Genomic DNA, 13,471 nt, shown 5'->3' with positions numbered 1-13,471 from the left:
GGGCAAATGAGTTGATTCAGCCTTTTAAGATGTACAGCAGGAAAACTCAATACAAGGAAAATGGAACTGGATGATTATTACCACATTCCCTGGACATCGTCAGGCATCTAATGAAAGACTGGGGGGAGCGAGGGGGTGAGGCTGGGCACGTACGTGGTTCACGCCTGTAATCCCAGCACTTTGGGAGGCTGAGGCTGGTGGATCACCTGAAGTCAGGAGTTTGAGACCAGCCAGCCTATCCAACACAGCAAAACCCCATTTCTACTAAAAATACAAAACATTGGCCAGGTGTAGTGGCAGGTGCCTGTAATCTCAGCTACTCAGGAAGCTGAGACAGGAGAATCGCTTGAACCTGAGAGGTGGAGGTTGCAATGAGCCAAGACCGCGCCATTGCACTGCAGCCTAGGTGACAAGAGCAAGACTCCATCAAAAAAAAAAAAAAGAGAGAGAGAAAGAGAGAGAGAGAGGGAGGGAGGGGGAGAGGGGGAGAGAGACAAAGAGAGAGAGAGAGGGAGAGAAAGGAAAGAAAGAAAAAAGAAAGGAAAGAAAGACTCGGGGTGATTAGCAAAGAATTGAAAACAAAACGTGAGCTGGGGTGCAGTGGCTCAAGCACTTTGAAGGACTGAAGCAGGCAGATCACCTGAGGTCAGGAGTTTGAAACCAGCCTGGCCAACGTGGCAAAACCCCATTTCTACTAAAAATACAAAAATTAGCCGGGCATGGTGGTAGGCACCTGTAATCCCAGCTACTCGGGGAGGCTGATACGGGAGAGTTGCCGGGAGGCAGAGGTTGTAGTGAGCCCAGAACACGCTGCTGCATTCTAGCCTGGGTAACAGAGCAAGACTCCATCTCAAAAAAATATCAATGGTTTAATGAGTTACCACGGGAGTGGGTCAGTTACCACCATGGTGGGTTTGGTATAAAAAGCCAGTTTGGCCCTCAGTGCCCCGCCTCGGCCACGATGCCTTCTCCCATGTTATGACGAAGTACAAGGCCCTCACCAGAGGCTGACCAGAAACTCCTCGACCTTGAACTCCCCAGCCTCCAGAACTGTAAGAAAGAAACCTCTTTTCTTTAGAGATTACCCAATCTCAGGTATTCAGTCACAGCAACATCAAACGGACTAAGACAGTTCTCTAAAGGTAATGTTTCTCATTAAGTTGGATTCCTGTTACAGGATTTTGGGAGGTCTTCTTTTTGTCAGATTGGAGACTGTTCGCATGACTCACTGTAGCCACAAACTCCTGGACTCAAGCAATCCTCCTGCCTCCGCCTCCTGATAAACTGGGACTATAGGAGTCCCACACCTGGCTAATTTTTTAATTTTTGTAGAAACAGGGCCTTGCTTTGTTGCCCAGGCTGGTCCCAAACTCCTAGCGTCAAGCGATCCTCCCGCCTTGGCCTTGGAAAGGGCTGGGATGACAGGTGTAGGCCACTGCACAAAGCCTCGTGTCAAATGCTATCAAAGGATTTTTATCCTTTTATCTGTTAATATGATGTATTACATGAATGTATTTTCTTTCTAAATTTTTTTTTTGAAACGGAGTCTCTCTCTCTCACCCAGGCTGGAGTACAGTGGTGCCATCTTGGCTCAGTGCAACCTCTGCCTCCCGGGTTCAAGTGATTCTTCTGTATCAGCCTCCCAAGTAGCTGGGAGTACAGGCACCGCCACCATGCCCGACTAATTTTTGTATTTTTAGTAGAGATGGGGTTTCACCATGTTGGCCAGGCTGATCTTGAACTCCTGACCACAAGTGGTCTGCCCACCTCAGCCTCCCAAAGTGCTGGGATTACAGACATGAGCCACTGCACTCAGCCTCTTTCTAAATTTTTGTTGTCAAATGCATCATAGGTACAAAGGCGTGCTGGATGCTATAATATGCCACCCACACCCCGTCTTCAGGACTGAGATACCCTTCCTGCCAGCTGCCTGGGTGTTGGTAACTGATGACTTACAGCTGCACCTCTCTCTGGGACTTTAGCTGAAGAAAGCCATCTGGCTCAAGGTTATCCCCAATCCCCAGGGGAAGCCCACATTCTATATCTGGTGCATGAGGAAATACAAAGGCCTGGCCCTGTGCCCCAGCCAGGGATCCCTCGGACGGGCTGCCCCAGCTCTGCCTTCTCTGCCGTCCTGACTGAGGCATTTGTAGCAAACACAACACACTTCCACATCTCCCTCTGCCCACCTTGCCCTCCTCTCTCCCTCAGCAGTTTCGCCCCATAGAGCACTCCCCCAAAACCATCTGCCTGTAAATCTCCACCTCAGAGTCTGTTTCCCAGGAAACCCTACATACGAAAAAAAGAGCGTGCTTGGGTATTTATTTTTAAACAATAATAAAGTACTTATCTGTCCACCAACTAAGTTCTGAAATGGAATAACACCAATGCTTTAGAATTTAGAAGACGGCTTTCCTTTCTCTTCCATCATACTCAGAGATCATCAATATTCTGATTTTATTTATTTATTTATTTTGAGACAGGGTCTTGCTCTGTCACCCAGGCGTGAGTGCAGTGGTGTGAGCATAGCTCACTATGGCTTCCATCTCCTGGGCTCAAGGGATCCTCCCACCTCAGCCTCCCAAGTAGCGGGGACTGCAGGTGTGAGCCAACACACCTGGCTAATTCTGTTGTTGTTTTTGCTATTGTTGTAGGGATGGGGTCTTACTATGTTGCCCAGGCTGGTCTCAAACTCCTGGGTTCAAGTGTTCCTCCTGCCTTGGCCTCCCAAAGTTCTGGGATTACAGGCATGAGTCACCACCTCTGATTTTTTATTTTATTTTATTTATTTATTTTGAGATGGAGTCTTGCTCTGTCGCTCATGCTGGAATGCACAGTGCAATCTCTGCTTGATCTTGACTCACAGCCACCTCCGCCTCCTGGGTTCAAATGATTCTCTGGCCTTAGCCCCTCAAGTAGCTGGGATTACAGGCATGTGCCACCACGCCTAACTAACTTTTTGTATTTTTAGTAGAGTTGGGGGTCTCACCATGTTGGCCAAGCTGGTCTCAAACTCCTGACTTCAAGTGATCCTCATGCCTCGGCCTCCCAAAGTGCTGGACTTACAGGCGTGAGCCACCACACCGGATCCGATTTGTTTTTTTTAGAGTGGGAGGTCTCACTCTGTTTTCCAGGCTGGAGTGCAGTGATGCAATCACAGGTCACTGCAGCCTCAAACTCCTGGGCTCACGAGATCCTCTCACTTCAACATCCCAAGTAGCTGGGACTATAGGTATGTGCCACCATGCCTAACGAAGTTTTTCACTTTTTGTTTGCAGAGATGGGTTCTCACTCTGTTGCCCAGACAGGTCTCATACTGCTGGCCTCAAGGGGATCCTCCCACATCCCCAGTCACTAGGATTATAGGTGAGAGCCACTATGCTCAGCAATACCCTAATTTGGAATAATCTTGTGTTGGTTTTTTTTTTAGTGTTTGGCCATCAATCGTGTGTGTGTGTGTGTGTGTGTGTGCATGTGTGTGTGTGTGTGTGTGTGTGTGTGTGTGTGTCTGGTTTTTCGTGTGTGTTTTTTTTGATATGGAGTCTCACTCTGTTGCCCAGGCTGGAGTGCAGTGGCACCGTGTCAGCTCACTGCAACCTCTGCTTCCCGGGTTCGACCAATTATCTTGCTTCAGCCTCCTGAGTAGCTGTGACTACAGGTGTCTACCACCACGCCCTGCTCTTGACCTCATGATCCGCCCACCTTGGCCTCCCAAAGTGCTGGGATTACAGGCATGAGCCACCGCGCCCGGCCTAATTTTGTATTTTTAGTAGTGATGGAGTTTCTCCATGTTGGTCAGGCTGGTCTTGAACTCCCGACCTCGGGTGATCTGCCTGCCTTGGCCTCCCAAAGCACTGCGATTACAGGCTTGAGCCATCACAGCCAGCCCTGATGCCTTCTTGACCAGAACTGGGTTACAGGAACACCTTTAGCTGCAAAGGAGGCTGTGAAAGCAAACATCCAGCACAGGGGAACAGGCCAGCTACATCTGGCATATTCTAATTCATTATCTGTGGCTGAGCACATGGCTCCACCAAAAAAAAAAAAAAAGAAACAAAAAAAAGACACAGCTGGGTTCTGTTAGCCAGGAGGTGGGGGCTGGCCTGCAAGTAACAGGGTCTGCCACAGTAGAGGCAAGGTGACATCTACAATGTTGACTAATGGCATGGTACGGCAATGGCCATCATTGCTGACATAGGCTGGGGCACCCAATTAGGGTTTCAGACACTCCCTGGTGTGCCCTTGGATTATGGAGAGATAAGGAGACTCCAAAGGAGAGCAAAAGAAAGGAGGGCACTTGGCAGTGAACACTCAACAAGGAGTGGAGAAGATTTTAACAGCTACTATGATCCCAGCACTTTGGGAGGCCGAGGCAGGTGGATTGCTTGAGGTCAGGTGTTCGAGACCAGCCTGGCCAACATGGTGAAGCCCCATCTCTACTAAAAATACAAAAACTAGCTGGGCGTGGTGGCATGCGCCTGTAGTCCCAGCTACTCAGGAGGCTGAGGCAGGAGAATTGCTTAAACCCAGGAGGCAGAGGTTGCAGTGAGCCACGATCATGCCACTGCACTCCAGTCTGGCACCTGGTGACAGAGCAAGACTCGGTCTCAAAAAAAAAAAAAAAGACAAAATTAGCTGAGCATGATGACAGGCACCTGTAATCCCAGCTACTGGGAGGCTGAGGCAGAATTGCTTGAACCTGGGAGGCAGAGGTTGCAGTGAGCCGAGATCGTGTCACTGCACTCCAGCCTCGGCAACAAGAGCAAATTTTGTCTCAAAAAAAAAAGGCATCAGGGAAAGTGTACTGAGCGCCCTTCTCTTCCTACATCTTCCTGCCTTTCTGTGCAGTTATGGTCCCTGCCGCCGAGGCTGCCACCCTCCAAGACAAACACCAAGATGCTGCAGGTGTTGGAAAGGGAGAGAGAAGCAGCCTGGCTCCTTGATGACATGACTGAGCTGCTAGACCAACCCAAGATAGCTTATCTCAGAAGTGCTTATTAAATAAACAGTAAGTACCCTTTTGTTAGCAGGTCCCACTGTTAACATGACTTCCTGTTGCTTGCAACCAAAGTGCTCTTCCCTGATCCAGCCTCCTCATAGGATTGTGGGAGGATCAATTAAATGATACATGAGCAGCCAGGTATGGTGGTTCACACCTGTAATCCCAGCACTTTGGGAGGTCGAGACAGGCAGATCACAAGGTCAAGAGATCAAGACCATCCTAGCCAACATGGTGAAACCCCCTCTATTCTATACTCTGTCTCAAAGAAAAGGCGGATTTCTGTTTAATCCTCAGGGAAAAAAGACTAATGGAGGTTACTGAGGGAGGTTAGTGAAGGTGTCCCCACCCCCCACCCAAATCTCATCTTGAATTGTAGCTCCCATAATTCCCATGGGAGGGACATGAGCCACCGTGCCCAGCCAGAATGTATTTCTTACTCAGGGTATGGTTACAAGATTTAGAGAAACACTGGCCTTGGCCAGGTGCAGTGGGTCACGCCCCTAATCCCAGCACTTTGGAAGGCAGAGGCAGGTGGATCACCTGAGGTCGGTAGTTTGAGACCAGCCTGACCAACATGGAGAAAGCCTGTCTCTACTAAAAATACAAAAATATATATATATATATAGCCAGACGTGATGGCACATGCCTGTAATCTCAGCTGCTCGGGAGGCTGAGGCAGGAGAATCACTTGTACCCAGGAGATGGAGGTTGTGGTGAGCCAAGACCCCACCATGGCACTCCAACCGGAGCAACAAGAGGGAAACTCCATCTAGGGAAAAAAAAAAAAAGAGAGAAACATGGGCCTTGAAGTTCATAGCACATGCCCAGAAAGAACGAATTTTGCAACCTCCTGAATCAGAGTCCACACGCCGTCTTCCAGGAGCAGCACTCTCATTGTACCAGCTGCCAGACCTGCAAGCCTGGCCTTGTCCTGGACTCCTCTCTCTCCCCTTCTCTCACACCAAACCCAGTCCAGCAGCAAATCCTGTCATCTTTCCTTCAAAAGACATTCAGAACAAACCTGACATCTATGATCACCCCTCAGGCAGGATCACCCCGCAGCTGGGCTATCACTCCTCCACCTTCTAGAGAGCAGAACCCTGAGAGAGCACAGTGCACATAACAGGTGTTAGGCCGGGCGTGGTGGCTCCCACCTGTAATCCCAGCACTTTGGGAGGCTGAGGCAGGAGGATCACGTGAGCCCAGGAGTTCAAGACCAGCCTGGGCAACATAGTGAGACTCTGTCTCTATAAAAAATAAAAATAAAAAAGTTAGCTGAGTGTGGTGGCATGCACCCGCAGTCCCAGCTGCTTAAGAGGTTGAGGCAGGAACAACGCTTGAGCCCAGGAGTTGGAGGCTGCAGTGAGCTATGATGGCACCACTGCACTCCAGCCTGGGCAACACAGTGAGCCCCTGTCTCAAAGAAAAAAAGCAAAATAGGCTGGGTGCGGTGGCTCACGCTTATAATCCCAGCACTTTGGGAGACTGAGGCAGGCAGATCACGAGGTCAGGAGATCGACACCATCCTGGCTAACATGGTGAAACCCTGTCTCTACTAAAAATCAAAAAATTTAGTCAGGTGTGTTGGCACGAGCCTGTAGTCCCAGCTACTCAGGAGGCCAAGGCAGAAGAATCGCTTGAACCCAGGAGGCTGAGGTTGCAGTGAGCCGAGATCACACCACTGCACTACAGGCTGGGCGACAGAGCGAGACTCCATCTCAAAAAAAAAAGCAAAATAGATGCTGCATGCAGTAGGTGCTCATTTCTGTATTGACAGGCTGGCAGGGCTAAGCTTGGAGGTTGCTTCGCCAGCCTCCTCCCTCTGTCCCCCTCCAGCCTGCCCAGATCCTGTTATCTGACCTCCTTCTCCAACATGGATGGGCTCCTCGCCTCTCCTCCTCCAAGCCTCCAACCTCTGAGGTTTGTAAGTTGAGCCTGGCAGCCGCACGCGCTGCTGCCCCTGGTAAATGACAGATGAGCTGCATCCTCTTTGCACTCTGTTGACACTGTGAGAGCTGATCCCTCCCAGGAACAATCCACAGCATCTCCAACAGTCCCTCTGAGACCTGCCTGTTCACCTCTGGGTCACAACCCCAACATCAGCCTCGCCAGGAGCAAAGCCGGCCAAAGGGGTGACAGGCAATACCATCAGCATGCCAGGCGTCATGTAACTACTCTCAGGGGCCGTGGCCTGGCCAGACAGCGAGATGGAATGCAGAGAATGCAGAATAGAGCTGGGCAACAGAGGGACCGGCTAACACAAGTCACCTGGACAGCTCCAGACTTCCCTCTGATGTCACCAGTTGGGAAAGTGAGCTGATGGTGCACTATGAACCTGGATTGAAGGCCAGAGGACAAAACCTCTGCAGCCCATGAAGCCCACTTGTTATGGTAACAATTTAAAAAGGGCTCACACCAGCCAAGGTCGCTCACGCCTGTAATCCCAGCATCTTGGGAGGCCGAGGCAGGTGGATCACCAGGTCAGGAGTTTAAGACCAGCCTGGCCAAAATAGTGAAACCTGTCTCTACTAAAAAAAATTAGCTGGGCATGGTGGTGCACACCTATAGTCCCAGCTACTCGGGAGGCTGAGGCAGGAGAATCGTTTGAACCTGGGAGGTGGAGGTTGTGGCGAGCAAAGATCGTGCCACTGCACTCCAGCCTGGGCAACAGAGCGAGACTCAGCAGGGTTTTTGAAAAGGTTTTTTTGTTTTGTTTTGTTTTGAGACAGGGTCTTGTTCTGTTGCCTAGGCTGGAGTACAGTAATGCAAATACAGCTCACTGCAGCCTTGACCTCTTGGGCTCAAGCAATCCTCCCACCTCAGCTTCCCATGTAGCTGGGACCATGGGTACCTGCCACCATGCCTGTCTAATTTTTTAAGTTTTTTGTAGAGACGGAGGTCTCCCTAGGTTGCCCAGGCTGGTCTCAAACTCCTGGGCTCCAGTGATCCTCCTGCCTCAGCCTCCCCAAGTGCTGGGCTTACAGGTGTGAGTCATCTGTAGGTTTTTTCTTTCCATAACTAGAAAGTCAGAACTCCCTTTCCAATAGTAAATTATCTGGCCAAGAATTAGTCTCACCTAGCTAGCAAAATTGTTTTCTTTTCTTTCTTTTTTTTTTTTTTAAGAATAGAGATAGGAGGCTGGGCATGGTGGCTCGTACCTGTAATCCCAGCACTTTGGGAGGCCGAGATGGGTCGAACACTTGAGGTCAGGAGTTCTAGACCAGCCTGGGCAACATGACAAAACCCTGTCCCTACAAAAAATACACAAAGTTGCTGGGTATGTTGGCATGCGCCTATAGTCCCAGCTATTTGGAAGGCTAAATCAGGAGGATCACTTGAGCCCAGAAGGTGAGGCTGCACTGAGATGTGATTGCACCACTGCACTTCAGCCTGGGCTGCAGTGAGACCCTGTTTCCACTAAAATAATAATAATAATAATAGGCCAGATATCGTGGCTCACTCCTGTAATCCCAGCACTTTGGGAGGCCAAAGCGGATGGATCATTTGAGGCCAGGAGTTCAAGACCAGCCTGGCCAACATGGTGAATGAAACTCCATCTCTACTAAAAATATGCAGAAAAATTAGCTAGGCATCGTGGCAGGTGCCTGTTATCCCAGCTACTCCAGAGGCAGAGGCAGGAGAATCGCTTGAACCCGGGAGGCAGAGGTTGCAGTGAGTCGAGATCACGCCACTGCACTCCACACTCCAGCCTGGGCAACAGAGCAAGACTCCATCTAAAAAAAAAAAAAGGGATCACTGCCTGGGCGTGGTGGCTCAAGCCTGTAATCCCAGCACTTTGGGAGGCTGAGGAGGGTGGATCACAAAGTCAAGAGATCGAGACCACCCTGGTCAACATGGTGAAACCCCATCTCTACTAAAAATACAAAAAAATTTAGCTGGGCGTGGTGGCACGTGCCTGTAATCCCAGCTACTCAGGAGGCTGAGGCAGGAGAATTGCCTGAATCCAGAAGGCGGAGGTTGTGGTGAGCCGAGATCACGCCATTGCACTCCTGGGTAACAAGAGCGAAACTCCGTCTCAAAAAAAGAATTAAAAAAAAAAGAATCATCTGTGCTATTTGGTATTTTAAGTACTTTAAGTACCTGTAAATTTGTTTGTTTGGTTGGTTGGTTTTTAAGTATTTCTAATGTTTGAAAGAGTGTGGCATATTAGGAAATGTGACACATTTGCCCTGTAAATGACGTGAGTCTCCTAAGGCAAAAACATGTAATTGTGTAAATTCATGGCTTGTGGACTCGTAATATTTCACCAAAACATGAGTAAAAGAATTTGACTCTAGGTAAGTAAATGCTATTGGGATGTGTTTAATTTCTTTTAAGAGTTAGTACTTGGGAAGGTTCTGCTTCTTAGAAGCGTCTGTTGAGGTTCCCAAGAAAATCAGTCTAAATTTGTGAAAGCAGAACGCTGAACAGAGTTTAATTTCAATCCTAAATGGAATGTGAAGCTATTGCAAACGGAATTGGTTGGACATTCATCAAAGGCCTCCCTAAAAGTGACTGCTGAAATTTATTAGATTTATAAATAAAATAATATCTGTAAGTAGAACTTTGAAGCTTAAAGAAAACAATGTTTACACTGGTAGCTTTAATACACTGAAAATTTATTTAAGGACTGAGCACGGTGGTTCATGCCTGTAATCCCAGCACTTTGGGAGGCCAAGGCGGGCGTATTGTCTGAGGCCGGGAGTTCAAGATCAGCCTGGGCAACATGGAGAGAGCCTGTCTCTAAAAAAATAAAAATTAAAATGAAAGAAAATCAACTTAAAACCAGGCTGTTCTCGAACTTCTGAACTCAGGTGATCTACCCACCTAGGCCTCCCAAAGTGCTGGGGGTCACCAGTGTGAGCCACCGTGGCCGGCCGAGGCTTCTCCATGGCTTAGCACTATTGTCTCTACTTGTCTCTTCAGGGTAGTAAGGGTGCCTATCCCAGAGAGTTGCCCGAAGAATTAATGCAATACTGTACCTTGATCTCTTAGCCCAGAATCTGGCACTTAAGATTTTATTTGATTTTCCTTTTTTATTTCTTTATTATGGCACTTAAGATTTTAGAACTAATAATCATAGAACATCATCAGATAACAACTACTAGGATGAGGACCATTATTATTACAAAAGAACAATGGTCCAGGCCAGACATAGTTGTGTGTGTGTATGTGTGTGTGTGTGTGTGTGTGTGTAATTTTATAACTTTATTTGATGTATTTGACCATCAGCGATTAGTTCTCATCCACACTGACTGTCTGTAGATTTTTGAAAGTGGTAACAGGAACGTAGGTAACCAAAGTATAGAGCTTATTTGGTGAATCTTCATCCTCATTCTGTTTTCTGGACAACACACGTGGATTCGGTGTGGGACATTCCTTATTCCTTTGGCCCAGACAGCTTTGTTGAGCCTGGTATCAACGCACCCGAGCGGCGTGCTTCTTGAAGTCCACTCCATGGCTGCGCTTGTGAATGTCGATGGTGTATTCTCGAGTCACCACCTCGTTGATGGCAGAACAGCCCTTTTTCTTCTCCCCACCCTTCTTTGTGGGAGCCATTCTGCCAGTCCAAGTTGGAAAGCAACATGGTGGTTTATGCCTGTAATCCCAGCACCTCAGGAGGTCGGAGTGGGAGGATCACTTGAGGTCAGGAGTTCAAGACCAGCCTAGGCAACATAACAAGACCCTATCTTTATATTTTTTTAAAAGTCCAGGCATGGCGGCTCACACCTGTAATCCCAGCACTTTGGGAGGCCCAGGTGGGAGGATCACCTGAGGTCAGGAGTTTAAGACCAGCCTGGCCAACATAGTGAAACCCCATGTCTACTAAAAACACAAAAATTAGCCGGACATGGCAGAGTGCACCTATAATCCCAGCTACTTAGGAGGCTGAGGCAGGAGAATCACTTGAACCCAGGAGGTGGCGATTGCAATGAGCCAAGATAGCATCACTGCATGCCAGTCTGGACAATGAGACTCCGTCTCAAAAACAGAAAAAAGAAAAAAGAACTCTGGTGTGTGGTAGGCTGAATAACCCCCCACCTGCCAAAATTATCTAGGTCCTAACTTCTGGAATTTGCTCATGTTTCCTTATACGGTAAAAATAACTTTACAGATATTATGACGTTATGGGGGAGAGGGGTTCTTTGTTTTTTAGAGACAAGGTCTCTGTATGTTGCCCAGGTTGCTCTCGAATTCCTAGACTCAAGTGATCCTCCCGCCTCAGCCTCCCAAACTGCTGGAACTACAGGCGTGAGCCACCACACCTGGCCAAAGTTACGGGTTTTGAGACGAGAATATTATCCTGGAGTATCTAGGTGAAAATGGAGCCCAGACCCCCACCCGGCCTCCTGTGACACCCTTGCAGATAGGAGTCTCTCCAGGTGGCATGTGGCTTGAGAATTTTGGGGGCCCTTACTCTATGAGTATGTGCCTTGGCTGGGTGTGGTGGCTCACGCCTGTAATCCCAGCACTTTGGAAGGGTGAGGCAGAAGGATTGCCTGAGCCCAGGAAACTAGCCCTGGGAATATGGTGAGACCCCATCTCTACCAAAAAAAAAAGCCAGGTGTGGTGGTGCACACCTGTAGTCCCAGCTACTTAGGAGTCTGAGGTGGGAGGATCACTTAAGCCCAGGAGGTCGAGGCTGTCGTGAGCCGTGATCATGCCACTGCACTCTAGCCTGGGCAACAGAGCGAGACCTTGTCTCAAAACAGAACAAAAAAAAGTGTGTGTGCATGTGTGTGCCTTCAGTCCTGTGTGTGTGTGCCCGTCTCTGTCCCTACCACAGCTTGCGTCTCTATGTCTGTATCTATATCTAAAGTGTGTGTGTGTGTGTGTGTGTGTTTTCAGTCCTGTGCATGTGGGCCTGTCTCTGTCCCTACCAGTCTGTATCTATATCTAAAGTGTGTGTGTGTATCTTCAGTCCTGTGTATGTGTGCCCGTCTCTGTCCCTACCACAGCTTGTGTCTCTATGTCTGTATCTATATCTAAAGTGTGTGTGTGTGTGTGTGTGTGTGTGTGTGTTTTCAGTCCTGTGCATGTGGGCCTGTCTCTGTCCCTACCAGTCTGTATCTATATCTAAAGTGTGTGTGTGCCCGTCTCTGTCCTTACCAGCGCTTGTGTCTCTCTGTATCTGTATCTAAAGTGTGTGTGTGTGTGTGTGCCTTCAGTCCTGCATGTGTGTGCCTGTCTCTGTCCCTACCAGAGCTTGTGTCTCTCTGTCTGTATCTGTATCTAAAGTGTGTGTGTGTGTGTGTGCCTTCAGTCCTGAGTGTGTGTGCCTGTCTCTGTCCCTACCAGAGCTTGTGTCTCTGTCTGTATCTGTATCTAAAGTGTGTGTGTGTGTGTGTGTGTGCCTTCAGTCCTGAGTGTGTGTGCCTGTCTCTGTCCCTACCAGAGCTTGTGTCTCTCTGTCTGTATCTATATCTAAAGTGTGTGTGTGTGTGTGCCTTCAGTCCTGCGTGTGTGTGCCTGTCTCTGTCCCTACCAGAGCTTGTGTCTCTCTGTCTGTATCTATATCTAAAGTGTGTGTGTGTGTGTGTGCCTTCAGTCCTGTGTGTGTGTGTCTGTCTCTGTCCCTACCAGAGCTTGTGTCTCTATGTCTGTATCTATGTCTAACGTGTGCGCGTGTGTGTGCCTTCAGTCCTGTGTGTGTGTGCCCGTCTCTGTCCCTACCGGAGCTTGTGTCTCTATGTCTGTATGTTTAAAGTGTGTGTGCGCGTGTGTGTGCCTTCGGTCCTGTGCATGTGTGCCCATCTCTGTCCCTACCGGAGGTTGTGTCTCTATGTCTGTATCTATATCTACACCGATATTTTTTTTGCCCTACATTTTCCCAGGAGGGATCCTTGCAAGTTTCCTTTTTGGTTCGGAAGACTTTCCTCTATCTGAAATGTGCTTTAATGTTTAAGTTTCTGCCCTCCAACTATGTGCATCTTCCCAGTGCAGCATTTCTTTTGCCTTCTCAGGGCTCATAATGAGGAGTCTGCAGGCCCAGGCCCCCGGCTCAGTGCTTGAAGAAGATCATTCCAGGAGCTGCTACAGACACAGGATTTTTCTCAGCCATGTTGCTGGCCAGAGACCTCTACCATTTTTGTACTCCAGCCTGGGTGACAAGAGTAAAACTCTGCCCCACCCCCTCTCAAAAAAGTGGAATTGTTTATTTTTCATTTTTTAGAGACCTCTGGCTAGCAACCCTACTGACCAGGCCTCAAACTGCTCCAGGTTTGTTGCAGAAGGCACCCTGCCCACTCAGCCTGCCTGGCCACACCTGGCTTGCACTCCAGTGTGGATCCCACAGCCACCATGACCTGGCAGGAGGGGGTGTGTGAGTCAGCAACTGTGGGGTCCCACTGGCCCCTGCAAGCAGTGACACAGGGGCGGGCTCCATGCAGGGCTTGGGGCTGGACCAGATGTGTTGCAAGCGACTCCCACTGTGGACTCCAGCATTCAGACAAGGAGAACACGGCAGCA

At 48.9% G+C, this 13,471-nt stretch overlaps 1 protein-coding gene across 2 annotated transcripts in view; it reads left to right on the top strand.

Annotated features, from left to right (window-relative positions):
* The window catches only part of FBXO27 (F-box protein 27), a 36,840-nt gene extending 23,733 nt beyond the window's left edge, over positions 1 to 13,107 (top strand). Inside the window, exons 6-7 of one of the 2 annotated variants that reach the window (XM_078359321.1) lie at positions 4,849 to 5,008; positions 12,967 to 13,100. In XM_078359321.1, coding sequence (XP_078215447.1) covers positions 4,849 to 5,001 — 153 coding nt within the window. In that variant the 3' untranslated portion in view covers positions 5,002 to 5,008; positions 12,967 to 13,100. Of the gene's footprint in view, positions 1 to 4,848; positions 5,009 to 12,966 lie in introns of both variants that reach the window. The other variant, XM_078359329.1, reaches the window with a different exon arrangement.
* The last annotated feature ends 364 nt before the right edge of the window (positions 13,108 to 13,471 follow it).

Source organism: Callithrix jacchus, chromosome 22 (assembly GCF_049354715.1).
Source record: "Callithrix jacchus isolate 240 chromosome 22, calJac240_pri, whole genome shotgun sequence".
Taxonomy (NCBI): Eukaryota; Metazoa; Chordata; class Mammalia; order Primates; family Cebidae; genus Callithrix; species Callithrix jacchus.
This window is presented reverse-complemented; position numbering and strand designations above follow the sequence as displayed.